Source organism: Nothoprocta perdicaria, unplaced genomic scaffold (assembly GCF_003342845.1).
Source record: "Nothoprocta perdicaria isolate Ctin4 unplaced genomic scaffold, notPer1 scaffold_0, whole genome shotgun sequence".
Classification (NCBI taxonomy): Eukaryota; Metazoa; Chordata; class Aves; order Tinamiformes; family Tinamidae; genus Nothoprocta; species Nothoprocta perdicaria.
In genome coordinates, this window is record NW_020454092.1 from 3,879,057 (window position 1) to 3,895,488 (window position 16,432).

The window sequence follows — 16,432 nt, forward strand, 5'->3', positions numbered from 1 at the left end:
TTAAGATTTTTTATTTACCTGAGATTATTTTGTCCGAAGAGAAATAGCTTGAAAAAGTATCACATTCAGGAAACGTTAGCTAGATATAAGAGTTATCACCCTATTTTTCTCAAAAAAAATGCCAACTGGAGCTGTCACTATCAGAGCAGTAAGTTCAGTGTGGAGCAGCAAGAACTCTGCTTCTCATTTTACATCTTCTGGACTTTTCCCACAGATTTCTGGTCCAGTGAGTGCCGCATGCAGTACCTAATAGCAGCCATTGCCTCGTACTGAGATGACAGTGCTGGAGATTCGGTAAATCCAAGATGCTTATTTTTTCATGCATCCAAATGACAGATGGGAAGCATTAGGATGCAGCTCTCCTGAAGGCAGGTAAGACAGGCTTTCAGGTTCTGTCTCTTGGTCTTACCCAGCTGCAGCTCAGTCTCATATGTGAACTGTAATATAAAGGAGCAAGGGACTGCCCATAACTTCTAACAGGTACCTTGTAACTATTGTATTTTATAATATGAAAGAGGAAAAAAGCAGCATGCAAGATGTGTACACATGCATGTTTCATGCACCCATTACTGTTCTCTTTTTCTGTTGGGAGTGATGAGCTCTTGTTTGCTGTGCTGTTAAAACATATACTACTGTATATTCAGTTATGGCAACTGAAAAGTGCGTGGATCTTGATGGCCGTTAACTTCTTTCCTGTACTTTTTATTGTCTATGTATCACTTGAAAAACAAATAATCAGACGGTCACCTTCTAGATGCTAGATGACCTTCTAGATGATATAGCCTGTGTAACAACCTGCCTAACCAGGTGCACTGAGCTGCTGCGTCTCGTACTTTTTCCTGTAATCATCGTACCATAAACAAGGAACTTTATTTGACACAAGAAAATAAATAGAGCTAAACAAAAAGAAAAGAACTGTCTGTTTCCTAGAAGAGATTATATGGTCTTACATATGGTATTGGTTGTTTAGAATAGTTAGGTATCTTTAATTCAATATGCAATGAGATACTGTCAGTAATGATTTCAGCAGGGCTATAGGTGCCAGCCTGGTGCACGAAAGGGCTGCAGGGCCCATTGATCCCCATCTGCTGTCCTGCAGGGGTACTGCAGAGCTGGGAGCAGAGCTTTCCCCGCAGGAGCAGCAAAGACTCTGCCTCCTAATCCTACCTGCTGGACTGATTTTCCATTAAAGATTGATCTTGCACAACAAGTATAATGCTCGTAAAGTGTAAACCTAAAGTAGATTAATTACTTTTGAGATAAGACAAAGTATCGCAGTGAAGATGGCATCTCCTGAAGGTAAGTAGATTGGTTTAAGGTTATTTAGCTCCTTTGGCATCATGGCTTAGATATTACACAGTTGTTAGCCCTAAACATATGGATATACATAATACTGGAGGTACTAGTGAAAAAACAAGGAAAGGAAGGAGGAATTAAAAAGGAGCCTGCCAGTAGGACAGAGCAAGGTGGAAGGTCCAAAGGGGAAGCAGGGATGAGAGGCACAGAAGCCCTCTCTGAAGAGCCTGCTCTTCAGGTTTCACCAGCAGCTTTAGGAGTAGCAAGCAGCGCTTGCATTTTAGCTAGAAATGATAAAAATGGACCATGAATCTCAGTTCATGGATCCAAGACCAAAGAAAGATTATAGTAACAAAAAAAAAAAAAAAAAATCAAATTTGATTATTTGGACTGTGTAATGAGACTTACCATTTCCCTATGCACAGAATGTGGTACCAGAGAGTGATATTTAGGGCAGTGCTCTAGGAACTGTTCATTGATTTCTTTTTTTTTTTTTTTTTTTTTTTATTCTGGTGACTGCAATACTAAAATTCTTTTCCCTGTAGATCCACCATGTGCTCTTCCTCCTGTGGGCTATGCCAGTCTGGTTGTGGCCAGTTGTGGCCAAATTCCTTCTTGAATATTTTCCACTGACCTCAGAGAATAAGATGGTTTGTTTCNTTTTTTTTTTTTTTTTTTTTTTTTTTTTGGTCACTGCAATACTAGAATTATTAAACCAGTTCATACACCACATCAGTTTTGTCCTGTGGGCTATGCCAGTCTGGTTGTGGCCAGTTGTGGCCAAATTCCTTCTTGAATATTTTCCACTGACCTCAGAGAATAAGATGGTTTGTTTCATATATCTCCACAAATCACACCATCAGCCAGTCCACCCTGCAGCAGAGGCCATCACTAATGTTCAGTGAGGTATCCACTGTGATCCCAGATCCTTCCCTCTACTGAACAGAAATAAAGCTCAAGGTGACACCCTTCCTATTTAATGTGGACTACCTGCTTACATCCCTGGACTACCTTTACTTGCCTACCATTACTTATGTAATAATCATATTTCACATGTGTGCCCTTTTGCATTTTACAAAGAATTATTTTTATGTATGATATGAAGTGTATAGGAGAAAACTTTTTAGGGAACAGAGATATGTGAGCAATACCTTTGTATAAATCTGTAGGCCGCAGTGTGAAACTCAGTTTGTAATGACTGGTTAGCATACTGCTTTCAAGCAAATAGGAAATTTTATACAGTAGAATTTACAAAGTTGGCATAATACATATAAGATAATCAAATCTTTCTATTAAATTTGACCAATGCTAGATTGTACGTGATGGGGAACCATCACTGCAATATTTACTTTTCATTATGTGGCCACAACAGATTACCTGAGGAATTAAATTTTTTTTTTGAGGGAGTTGTGGAGGTTATTGTTACAATGCATTGAATTTATAAACCTTAATGTGAAATCATTTGATGAAGTTAACATTATAAACACCAACAGGGTCAGGATTTTGCAGTATACAAATATTAGAAGTGGGAAATCAGAAGCTAGAAAAATTGTTGTCTTGATTCCAAGCACCTTTAGCCACCAGTTCATCATCCTAATGCCCTGTTTGATATTTACTGCTTTGGACATTGCTACCTCACTCCTTTTGCAAATCCATGTTAGCACTGATGTCATAAAGTAAGCAGAATGAATGTGTGAAATTGCTTGTAAAATTATCAAATGAAATGAATAGCAAATATGATGGCTTTTTTTTAAGTTGAATAAGGAAACTGTCAGCAATGATACACTCTCGTAATGCTTACTAGAGCTGAACAGTATATATATAAGGCTGCAAGAGAGGCAGCCAGACAGATCTCAGGATCCTCAAGGCTTCCCATAGTTCCAGAAGAGAGAGCAGCAGATCCTTCTCCAGCTGCTACGTATCACTTCAAAGTATTGGAAGGTAAGATTTTTATGAACTACTATGTACAGTTTGTTTGAGAAGGATGAGTGCATTGTATGAATTGTGTTGTCCAAAGTCTGCAATACAGGCACAAGATCTTTCCATACAGTAGTGGGGTTTTGGGTACTTAAAATGATTGATGTTTGGAGTTACTGACTAGTCTTCATGATTTACATCTTTATTCAGGTTATTCAGTTAGCCCAACGGAGAATGATCCCAAAATGGCAAATCTACTGCTAGGGTTACAGAAGTAGTTGAAAGAAGCAAGATTAAACATGAGATCATGAAAGATATGCATTGTAGTCCCAATTTAAATGTGAGATACATAATTATTGATTTTGGTATTTTTATCTGCTTTATAGATACTTAATGAGTCTGATTTTAAAAATTACATTCAGTCCATATATATACATCCTAAACATAAGTGATTAAATTAGTAGAATGCATACAAAAGTTGGTTTCTGTAGACATTTATTAAAAATTGTCCAAGCCAGATTGCCATTCCATTGTTCTACTTTTATGTTAGTTTGTCTCAAGTAACTGTTATTGTCATATCACTATAGGCTCTCATATGGAAATTTTATAGCATTTAATAAAAAATCTGGGCCTTTGTGATTATTGTATAAAATTTAGTACAGATTTCTGTCCTACAGAATACCTTAGGCTTAGAACTTTCCACAAGGTATTTTATAGCATGGTATGTATGTTTGAAGCAAAGTATATGTATACACAGAGCAAGTCCGTAGTTTGTATTTTTTAAACTAGAAATAGACCCAAATCTGACTTCTGAAAGATTCTTTGTTGTAAACTCCTGAGACAAAGCTAGTACAGATTCCACACAGTGTACAAAGATATCTGCAATAATATAGATTGAAAAAAACCCAACAAAATCATGTGTGTAAAGGAAGTAATATTTCTTTCTAACTGCAAATGCAAAATAAATGTTTCAGGAGTCAATATTTTCAGCACTAAAACTTTCTGATCAATATTTGAGAAGCATTTTTGTTACCTACTTTTTGATGCTACAAATTCAGTAATCCCATGATTTTCATCTCCAATCAAAAAGCAATTAGCAACATTACCATTAGCCTAGTAAGCAGAGATCCAAAAATTTTCATTTAAGATCAACCTTACTTTTCTGAGACCTTAGCAATGAGATTACATATTGTTGGGTTTTTTTCAGTATTTCCTAGTGACCTGAACTAGTTGAAGCAGATAAAACCTTTTTTTTTTTTTTTTTTTCCTGATATGAAAATGAATTATTTAATGGAATAAAACAACAAATATTCTTTTGATCATCATCTCTATAAACATCTATTTTCTGTACAAAATATTTTTGCTTGCCCAGGAATAAAATAACTATCTACTCATTAAAAACTGTAGTTACTTTAACTTAAAGAAAAAAAATAACTGTTGTTAGTGTGGATTACCAACAGCAATTATGAAATGTAGAACATACAAAACTGATTCTAAATCTTAAGAGAACATATTCGAAGCTTAAAAACTGGGCAGTGCTTTTCAAAAATGAATGCTTTACCATTGTCAGGATTGTCTAGCTGAAAACTCTATTAATTTCCGAAATTGCATTTATACATCTCTCTTTTTACTAGATTTTGATTCTGAAAAATTAGAGGCTAAACATACATTTAATGTTCAGCACATTCTTAGTCATAATATAGCCAGTGGAACTGTTCACATCTGCTAGCTGTATAGGTCAGAGGCATGAGGATCAGGTTCAAAATACATTGAAATCACTGTAAACCTACCTACTTCCAAATTGCAATGGGCTTTGAATGGATACTTATAAATCTAATACACAAGAACAAAGTTTGGTGTCTGATACTATTTAAAATGGACTGGATTTAATGACTAGGCTGTTTCTTTCAAATTAACTTATTTGGTGTCTGGGATGACTTGTTTACAACTAAATCAGATAGCAATGGTGTCACTACATTCCAAGGAAAGCAGTTCTGACTGCAACAGAGACATCTTCCAGAGACTAATACAATTTTTGTCCGGTAGTCCTAAGCCTAGGAAATGTGAAATGATGCATTCTTTTAGATAAACATTGGATGTCAGTGTTGCACCACCAAATTACAGCTGCAAAAGAAACAGTGAAAAGAGTTCAATGCTATGGTTAGGGTTGTTAACAGGGCTGAATGGTTCCATGGTCACTATCATATTTGTTAGTCCAAGCAAGGTATGATGAAGTGTAGGAATCAAACTCCATTTAAAAGGGCATTACAGAAACCTGGAGAGCATTAGTCTCCGTACACACCATCAAAAAATGAGCAGTGCCAGTGACTTCTAATGGAGACAGGGAAATGGATCCCAGCACTTAATGGTACAATCCACCAGATCTTGTATTCATCAACTTATTTTCCTGGTTTTGCCTAAGATTTAACTCAACTACTTTGATTTGGATATTAAAGTATTACAGTATAGGATTTTGATTCCATCAAAATTTATTAAGATTGACTTAAAAGGCACCAACAGCAAAACACCTACAGAAATATATTCTTCCTAGCTATTGAGAAAATGTATAAAAAATATTGTAGATTCACAGAATGGAGTTACAATTTATATCAGCTGAGAGCCACCATAAGGCACATTCCAGTTTCATGTACGCTTAATTCCTCTAGCTTCTCCTGCAGTATATGACATATGACATGGTAGGTCACGTGTGCTAAGTATACATTCTCCAGCAATCATTGCTCTATCCAAATATGTATATATTTATCAACATGGCAATCTGAATTACTGAATGCTTTTATTTAGTTCTAACATATATGTCAGGCATTTGATGAAGCTTACTGCAAGATAATCACAAGCCGTTTATAATAAAAATGCTACATTATCCATTGAGTCTTCAGTTAGATTGCTCAGTCCCAGAGAATATTTGCTTTTGTTACTTTTGATCTCCAACTATAAGTTGTTCCATAACTGACGTAAGAAACAGAAAGATTCTACTGTCTACTCTAAAACTGAGGGATAGTATTGGAGCAGAATAGCACCCCTGCAGCAGCAAGGCTTTTGATGCAGGAATAGGCTTTTTTTGCAGATGTTAATATTGCCCTGCATTTGCACTCCTCAGTACAAGCCAACTGATTCCAGAGACAGAGAAGTCTGAAATGTGTACTTGCTTTCAAATCATTCCTTCAAAATTTTGATTTGACTTCCTCCATGCCATAGCATATTTAAATTTAGCATATGCACTGCCATAAAGAATATATTCTTCTAGAGTGCCTTATTTTATAATTCATTGAATTTAAATAAGTAAGATCAGTGGAGCTGGAGGATGTAATTCAGTGCAGATTAAATTTAGTGTGGAGGGTGTCTTTTGGATATGCCTTACTTTGCCACCTACTGTTTTATTTCCATGCACTCATCCTTCCTATCTCCCTTTGTATTTCAGACTGCAATATAAACTTTCATAGAAAAATTTCATGGATGACAGAATACGCACAAACAAGTTGAAGTGCATGCTGAAATATTTCCAGTGACATTTTTACTGAAGTGAACTCATTGCAACTTCTGTTGCTTTTCAGCAGATTAATATTGCGATCTGTACTGACTTTAAAGTTTGAATGAATGAGCATTTACTCTTTGGTATCCAACGAACAAGCTTTTATTCATTGAAGAATGAATAAAATGTCACAATGAATGGCACGTTATTTGTCACAGTAAAAACACCTAACCAAATTTAAAATTAATTTATTTTTTCTATACAGTCATTCCAAAAGTAAATGATTCAAAACAGTAAATAATGAACAATACATAGTGGATGGTTTTAAAAGTAGATATGTAGATTTCCGCTTACCTCTATTCATATAGATGTGCTTGTGCAAAGCACTTTTGAGTGAATTTGCCATCAGCTGTCTTTTTTTTTTTTTTTTTTTTTTTTTTGGGGCCCAAATGATCAAGATTTATTTGTCCAGCAGTGTTGGTCCGAGAGGAGACTATGTGTCTACAGACTAATAACAATGCATGAGATAATGACAATTGTAGCACACACTACTACGGAAACAGAGAATGTCTTGCTCCCCTTGGTGACATTCAGTAAAAGTTATGACTGAACTACTTGCATGAGTAATCAGTCACCAGTACAAGCAGGGGAATCACAGCTTGGCTGTGAATCACCAGAAGTTTTGTACAGACTGTAATACTATAATCTGTATTGAATAGCACATTAAAATTATTTAGACCATTGAAGTTACTAGAGCGCTCATGATGAGCATTACCGTGATCTGATGTACCATTTCTGTTACATCTTTCAAACAAATAGGATGGCCTGTAACATTTTCTGGGTCAAGAATTAGGAGGAAGGAAGAAGTTGTATGCATGTAAACATTATCACATTTTCTTCATTGCCTTATTTGTGTTTTGGCAGACAATGAAAATGAAAACTGTTTATTTTGTTGCTGGGCTGCTTTTAATGATAGTTCAAGGGAGCTGGCAAAATCCTCTTCAGGACACAGAGGAGAAATCAAGGTAAATGTTATAGATCAAACTTCTACAAACTCTTGGTGTGACCATTGTTTTCTCATCGTTCAAAGCAAATCATACTATAACTTAATGTTAGCTTTATATTATACAGTACTTGATCTACCACTGAAACTGCCAGAAGTTTTTAATATTCTGACAGCCCAGACATTGACCAAGCAATAGCTGACGTGGTTATCCAGGAAGACCTTGTAATTGTCCAGTATGCTGGACAATATCTATTATATTGTCTCATTTTACCAGTCAGATGATGATCAATGATAGGCCATTTTGTCTTACCTTGTCTTAGCATAAAATTATATTATAAAAAGAAATCTAATGCATTGTAGAATGTACTGTTTTCAAGTAACATTTAATGAGTTCAAATTTTTCATAGATCATACAAAACTTCCCAGTCTGAACCATTAGATGAATCTAGACAACTGAATGAAGTGAAACGTCATTCACAAGGCACATTCACCAGTGACTACAGCAAGTACTTGGACACTAGACGAGCTCAGGATTTTGTGCAATGGCTAATGAGTACCAAAAGAAATGGGTAAGTGTTTTGGTCATGCTGCTATAAATCTCCAGAGAAAACAAACACAAATCTACTATCTGGTTGAATTCAGTTTGATTTCCACTTCCCTTTGCATAACTACGTGTAATCCTCCAATGAATAAAATGCTAGAGAATAATTTTTATATAGTGTTAATATGTTATTAGAAATGTGGTTATGTGCAAAGTCACTCAAAAGAATTTAGACAGATCAAGTATATTATTATCTGTATTGTTAGCAGTATTATTATTGTTATCTAATATGCTGTCCACCATGAGACTGCACATCAAACTCTTGTAGACAATTGTCTTTGGAAATGGAGCTCAATAGACATAATGTATGTAAATATAATATAAAGGCTTATGTAGCTCAACTTTAATAAAACTTTTCTACCTACAGTTACTCTAATCCTGAAGCTTCCTTTATGAGAAGGGAGCTAATGTTTAAGCTTCATTGGCCACTGCATAGTTTACTGATATCACAAACATAATGTTAATACATGAGTTTGCATGGTTTTCCAAGACATGCTTTGCTTGGACAGAAGTCACCAAGCTGAGAGGAAGAATAATTTCATGTAATTCTGTGTGTCATGGAGAAGATCTGCTTACAGAACACATTAATGTTAATGCTTTTTAATTCTGATGTAAATCTTAAAAAGTTAACAATTTCTGGATACTGTCACCCCAAAACTACATATAATATTAAGATTTCAGTCATAGATGTTTATAATGAAATTTAAATAAGATCCAATAGAATATTTTCAGCTCATGCATGCTGCACAATGTTCAAGTAATAATGATCTAATGATTTTGGAATTCTGCTACAGACAACAGGGGCAGGAGGACAAAGAGAATGATGAATTCCCGGACCAGCTTTCAAGGTATTCTAATTGTCAGATTTGTTAGACAAAAAAGAATCAAGCAAGCTAGTTTTCTGTTAAGCAAGAAAGAAATAACCATTGTTCTTTATATTATCCAAGCAATATCTATTAAATAAATTATCCTGCACCTCTTTCTTCCAAGTAAAGATGAAATGTTGCTATGTTATTTCCTCCTGCAACCATGTTCTGTATCTATATGCAACTGAATTTCCAAAATGGCTTCATAGAATGCAACAGGATGAGAGCATAAATTGCAGGAGAGGATTTTTAAGTAATAAAGAAGTGGAGAGAAGAAGATTAAAAATTCCAAAAATTTGGTACAGAAGGATGAAGAAAAAAAGTCATTATGTTGAAAGAAAACTAGCTGGAGGATTCTAATGAAGGGAAATGGCTGGTCAGCAAGATGGAAAGAACTGATAAAAGATGATCCAATGCTTAGTCCTCACTGCTCAGTCTTATTTTAAATAAATTGTTCATATTAGAAAAGGAAATGGAGAACAAAAGAGCTGCTGAAGGCCAAAATTTTGTTTCCTGACAGTGTTTGGTGGAGCGGATGAAGGGACTGGAAATTTTGAACAAACAAAAATCCCCTGAGTGGTTTTGAAAAACAGATTGAAATACCTATGTTCATTCTTCCTTTTGTCAGAAATACCAAAGAGGGCAGTCTGGATCACAAAGATCTTTCCGTTCAAAACACTGTCAAAATCAATACCAAATCTGTGAAATGTTTCAGCTTCAATGAAACGGCATATCTCAACAAAACTAACATTTCATCAAAAATGTTCCAAACAGCTCTAGTTAGCATGCTGACGAAAAGTGCAGATGGTACTAAATTGGGAGGAATGGTGAAATCCCAAGAACACGGAAAAATAATAAAAAGGGCTAAATGAATTTCAAAATTGGGCAGAAAGTAGCTATTTCTGAAATACAAATGCAAGGGAAATTATCCAGATTAAATACTCAAAAATGTGTCTTACTCTCATTGCAAATTGTCTTCGGAAGAGTTAGTAATATAATTTTGCTCTACACTGGAGAAAGAAGCACAGAGGGAGAAAGGAAGGCAGTTGTTTTTCCCCATAAACTGCAGATTAAGAGGTCTCAAATTGTTCCAAGATTATCGCTTGGTCAGAGAGATGAATATTCAACAGAACAATCCAAAATGCAAAAGAACTTAAAAGAAAAAGGAGTTTAAGCTGGAACATTTTGGCTAAGAAATTATGAAGATGAAGGCAGAAGGAATGATTTAGTGGAAATATTTTGGTTGGCACAACAAGAGGTAACTAAAAGGAAGTATGTCTATAGAATACAACATAGTCTGTGGAGCAGAACTAGTTAATCTATCAGAAGACCATTCCAATGCAGCTCTATTTGCTTTCAGCACCTGATCTAACTTGTTCAGAAACAGTTCAGGTATCTCTTTACAACATAGCACAGAAAATGCCTTCAGAATTTTAAAATGAAAATATTGGGAATAATTTGAGAAAGAAAGAAATCCCTTTTCCCTAGTAGGAATGCTAGTCTGGTGGAAAATAATAATTAGCAAAGATAAAAAGATAAAAAAAATCTGATCCTAGAGTATTGCTCTTCTTTCAGCAATGCAATCTCCAAGCGTCACGCTGAATTTGAGAGACACGCTGAAGGCACCTACACCAGTGACATCACCTCTTATTTGGAAGGTCAAGCTGCCAAAGAGTTCATCGCTTGGTTAGTGAATGGACGAGGAAGAAGAGAGTAAGAAACCATCCATTCCTATTATTAAATTTTGCCTTTCTTTCAATGTTAGAAATCATGCCTGATGAAATCTTGTATATTTGATCATTTTTGCTGTATTTCTTGCTTTTCTTTTGTAATAGATGATATTCCATGGGTGTTACACTACCATTTTAAATGATGAAGTTCAAATACAAACTAAAACAAACCTGCTTATCATGCTGTTACACTCCGTAAGGTCAAGTCATATTTAAGGTCAACACATCTAAAACTAAACCAGACCTTGCTCTAACTACCATCTTTCCCTCTTCACATAAAATTGCTTACAATCTTCTTAACCACCATTGAGATGACTCAAGTCAGGGTCTTTTTAAATACTTTTCTCTTTTTTTTTCTCCTTCGCAGCCAATGTTTTCCTCTTCAATATTTCCAAAATTAAATTTCTGCTCTTGCCCCTGCTACCATAGCTATACCCCATGCTTTGGAGACCATACCCAGCAGCTATTGATGACTGCTTTTTTCTTCCTACCTTCCACAGCCTCCTTAAATTACTGCTGCCAAAATAACCGTTATTTCCTATAACTATGACGTATTTTCCTTTCTAAGACGCACCTACTTCTTTTGCTATGCTGAAGGCTTTTCTGGACTCCATACTCCACTGTTTTGCCCTGTACTTCTGATTTCTTTCAGTCATAATTTGTTCTCTATACATTCATCGCAGATTTCTCAAGTCTATTCTCTTCATCTGCCCTTCATGACTTGAGACCTTCCATCATGATAGTCTTGTACTTGGATCACCCTTATCTTTAATCTTCTCCAGGCACCTTCTATCTCATCATATTTCCAGCTCTGCGTGGCTTACTAGTTGAACCATGCACAAGCACTCCCCACCTTGACTGCTCTGTACTTGTTTGTGCCTTTAGACTGTAAGCTCTTCGGGGCAGGGATTTCAGTTCAGCCTCTGATCATATATTCTACCAGCTGTAAAGTACTATGTAAGTCTCTCGTACTATAATAAATAATGACAACAATAAAATATAATCTGTAAGACAAGATTGTGTGTTGTAGTCAAGGAAGAGTAAATAGGTAAAAGTAAATTATGGAAACGATGACCATTTCTTGAAAAAAACACAGAGTTTAATGAATAAGGTAAACTATAAAAAGAAGAGAAAGGTTGGTGGCACTTCACAGTGATGTTCAAATGTGCAGGTTTTCTCTTTGTCATGTTTTATTTTCAAGAGCAGAAAAAAAATGTGGGTTTTTTTTCATTTGTAAGAAAGATTTGTAATTATATTTGTAATTACAAGCATTTATACTTACAACCTAGCTGCAATAAACTGAGCTTAGAATCTTAGATGGACAACTAAATGCAGACCGCCCTCCTCCACCTTATTATTTGGTAGTATTTGCAATCAAACCTGTGACTAGGCCTGCCTGGTAGTATTTGCATTCAAACCTGCATATAGACTTGCCAGAACCAGCTGATGGGCCAGGCTAAATTATTGCATGAAAAGAACAATTCTGTCTGTCAGTGGTCATAAACTGCAGTGCACTCCAGTAACAGCTCAACTTATTGGAACTGATTAGAATCTCCCTGTTTTTGATGGGATATAACATGAAAGGGAAAACTTCCTAAATCAAACCCATGGTGCAGTGGTTTCCCAGTGGTTGAAAAGGGACAGAACCAAGAATGAGGATCTAATCCAAATCTGAAGTGCTGATGTTGTAATATTTTTCTTAAAAAAGGTGTCTTAATGTCTAAATGTTTATGCAAAACAATTTTAACTATGAAACTAGGACCTTGTATGTCTGATTAAAAGAGTAAACTTTATACAAATTTGACTATATTTTTTAAATAGTAACTTTTTTTTTAAATAGTATTTTTTAAATAGTAACTTTTAGTAAATCTACTGTGAATTTTATTGTTGTCTAGTTCACTTGACATAGAGGATGCAGAATGAGGTATATTTTTGTATGTTTGGCTTTTTAAGCATGCTCGAGAGGAATTTAGGCCCATCTAAGGGACAAGTATTTACCTGGAGGAAGACTTCTAAACTGCTTCTGTTGTTTAAAAAATGTGTCAGAAGTTTTTCTGATATATATATTGTCTTATATTGATCCATAACATCAGGATCAAACTTCCACTCCTTACAACCTCCAGCAGGGCACAGTGATTTAGACTCAATAATGAAGACCTTTTAAGCAGTGTGTTTATTTTGATCTGTGAATTGTTTGATAATTTCTTCTCTTTGAAGTTTCCCAGAAAAAGCTCTTGTGGCCGAAGAAATGGGCCGAAGACATGCGGACGGCACTTTCACAAGTGATATCAACAAAATCCTTGATGATATGGCTGCCAAAGAGTTCTTAAAATGGCTGATTAACACAAAAGTTACCCAAAGGTGCTTGAATTTTGATCATGTTAATTCTTAATATAATGTGTGTTTAAGTGTACTTTTCACACATCATACTTGTGTCATACATGGCTTGTCATCCAACTCATTTTTCTCTATTAATATATCTATAAATGTATGGCAAGCTTCATATTATAGACAGTGCCAAACAAGGCTAGCACATTATAAACAAAAATAATTCCAAATATAGTTTATATTTTGCATCAGTGGTGAGCCTATTAAATAGCTTCCTGTTTAACTGGAGGGGAGTTTTGCCACAGAATGTCACCAGAATTGAGACCATATTAAAGTATAAATAAAACTCTAATTTGCATAAGCATTATAAAATCGGAAATATTTATTGATAGCATTGTACTAAAACAACTATTTTTAAAAACTGTGACTATGTGCCCTAAACTGTGGCTTGGAGTTAGGGAATAGGGTCTTGTAACCAGAGTTGCTAATCTTTATGTTAACTCCGCTTTAGTGTGCCAACGCATAGGCAAATGTTAGAAAAACATCTTCTAAGCAAATTTCGTGAATGCATTAAGAATAAAGCATTGTTTGTTAATATTAGCAAAAAGTTTCAAAAATAATAAAATGATAACTAAAGAGGCATATGTGGCCAGATTTTCCAGAATGTTGAGTGCCCATTCTGAAAATTAGATTACTTTTGGTCTTTTGAAGTTTGAGGTACCCAAGATCACCAGTAGGTTTTGGAAGTCTAAAACAGCAAATACTACCTCAAAAATTTGGAAGCTATAATTAAATTATAGTTTTGATTAGTGTCTGTTTGTAGTTCAGCATTGAAAAAATAATTTAAGAAAAACATCTATTAGAAAATATTACAAAGCTTTTCCTTTAGAAATAATTTTGTCTTCAATCTGTTATTGAAGAGAGGCATTGAGGAGTTTGTAGAACTAACATCTGCTAACTCTTAACCAGAAAAAAAAAATGTTCTGCACATATTTTGTAAATCTTAAGAAATTTATAATATGTCCTGATTACTGCTGCTGCTTTTTTCCAGGGACGTTTTGGGAGAATACCAGTAAAAAACAACAACAACAAAACAAAATAAAAATGGGATAAATGAAGATCTTCACTGCATCAACTGCCAGCTATTAAGAGATTCTGAAATCTGTATTCTGTCACTTATGTTGGGTGTAACATAAAGCTATGTCACCTTGCATGCCAGGAAATAATTGTACTATGTTTAGTGTTGCTAAAGGATTATATGTAGAAAATCTATCGTCTGAAGGAGAGCCACTTTAATACATTTAAGACTATGAAAGTTCCACATTCTCATATTTTTCTTTTATTAGAACCAAATTAAGTCCATTTACATTTAATCATGAAATTGTTTTTCTCTAAAGTTGACTTCTACATAGAAATGATTCAACCACCAATTATTTGTATTATTTGTTAAGGGGCTGGCAGTTACAAATGTCTGAGAAGTGAATATCCCTCTTGAAACTTTTGTTATAAAAAGGCTAAGCTTTAAGGATATTAATGATAGCCTTAAATAAATTTTTCAAGCTTCTTTCTGTTGACTTTTCATGTGTATTCCCCTTGTGCCTGTCTGAAGCACTGCCATTTACTTTATTCTAAAATGTAGTGTCACTGAGAAATTTGAATTGATTTGTTTGGAATGACACAACAAAATCAACATTTTGTTTTGTCACATTTTCTCCATAATGATTTTCGAAAATGACCTGCCTGAATTTTGAATAAGAAGAAAAGATAATAGAACATAATAGAAATTGATGTGTTGCAGAAGAGTTGTCAGATCAGAACTGAAACCTGTAACTTACATTACTATTAGTTTAGCATAGCATAGTATTAGAGTATTAGTATTAGTCCAAAAGTTTGAATCCAAAACTTTCAATAATGCTTTGGAATGTCACAGAATCAGAATGTCACAGAAATTTGGGGGTTGGAAGGGACCTCTAGAGATCATCTAGTCCAAGTCAATCAGGGTCACCGAGAGCATCTTTCCAAGAATTGTGTCCAGAGAGCTTTTGAACATTTGCGAGGAAGGAGACTCCGTAACCTCTCTGGGCAACCTGTTCCAGTGTTCAGTCACTCTCAAAGTAAAGAAGAATTTTCACAATGTTCAGGTGGAAAAATAAGATTACTTTATTCTTCTAGAGTGCTACAGGAATCAATATTCTGTAATTGCATATCAGTATTGATCATCTCCAACTCAACATCTAGAATAGTTTTTGACAGGGATTTAGAGGGATTTAATTGACTTGTGCAAAGTTATACAGCTTGTTTGGAATAGAGCAAAAACATTTAACCTCTGATTTTCTAGGTCCCAATGTAGAGCATGAATTGAAAGACAGCCTTTCTTCAGAGAAGTGAGATGAAGTTGAGCATGTTCCAGGAGTCCCAAACAAATGTTTTAACAGTGCTAGGACTTATTTACTGAAATCACAGAACAAGTTCCTATGCAATCAAAAAAGAGGTATGTGGAAACTAATTCTTTTAAATGCTGAATATAATGAATGGTACAAATAAGGGGAGAAGGAAGTAAAAATCACTTCTTCAAACTCAATGGTGGCTGTACTTGACAATCACTGTCCATGTCTGCAGCCTGGGAGAGGGCAGAAGAGTATGAGCAGTCAAACCTGAGGAAGAAATGTGCTTTATGTTTTAATGTTATTCTCCAGCAAGGGAGAGACATGATTACGTGCTGTGAACCCTACATTTGTAGAGAGGTTTAGGAACTGAGCTGCCCTGAGACTCCTTCTAAATCATAGGTGTTTTTCAAAGCCAATGGACTTACATTGTCAGGTACTAACTATGACTGCATTCCCTGCAGTGGTGGTGCTCATATGAGCTTCGATTTGCTCTCTTCAAATGAAGGGAGGAAAGTGCAAATGCCTAAAGGAGCACAGCTCAGGAGCATGCTTCAGCATTACCTACAGTGCTATACACTCATGCTTTCTCAGAAACATTGAGTTTCATTTTATCCTCTGCCATCGAGGACCAAAAGTGTCTGGTTTGTATTATAATCCAATGCCCTGAGGGTCTTCACAGACATGCTACAAAAGGTGGCACTGTTGTGTTACCTCTTTGCCCTCAACTAAGTTTTCCATCTGCAGAAGAGTTAGACTGAGCACTCTTTTACATGAAATGGGCTATAAAATTGTTCTATATACAGTTTATGCT

At 35.3% G+C, this 16,432-nt stretch overlaps 1 protein-coding gene across 1 annotated transcript; it reads left to right on the top strand.

Moving 5' to 3' along the window:
- The first annotated feature begins 3,143 nt into the window (after positions 1 to 3,143).
- GCG (glucagon) lies at positions 3,144 to 14,798 on the top strand. Its single transcript, XM_026037987.1, has 7 exons — positions 3,144 to 3,237; positions 7,628 to 7,728; positions 8,117 to 8,278; positions 9,105 to 9,158; positions 10,752 to 10,889; positions 13,124 to 13,267; positions 14,286 to 14,798. The coding sequence occupies exons 2-7, from the start codon at positions 7,631 to 7,633 to the stop codon at positions 14,308 to 14,310; spliced, it is 621 nt and encodes a 206-aa protein (XP_025893772.1). The 5' UTR covers positions 3,144 to 3,237; positions 7,628 to 7,630; the 3' UTR covers positions 14,311 to 14,798.
- Positions 14,799 to 16,432: the final 1,634 nt, after the last annotated feature.

Bases quoted from the DNA above. Each gene is read 5' to 3' on its own strand.
- GCG (XM_026037987.1), top strand. From the start codon at position 7,631: ATGAAAATGAAAACTGTTTATTTTGTTGCTGGGCTGCTTTTAATGATA. The intron at 7,729-8,116 runs GTAAATGTTATA...AATTTTTCATAG, and splicing joins GACACAGAGGAGAAATCAAG to ATCATACAAAACTTCCCAGT. The intron at 10,890-13,123 runs GTAAGAAACCAT...TTCTCTTTGAAG, and splicing joins AATGGACGAGGAAGAAGAGA to TTTCCCAGAAAAAGCTCTTG.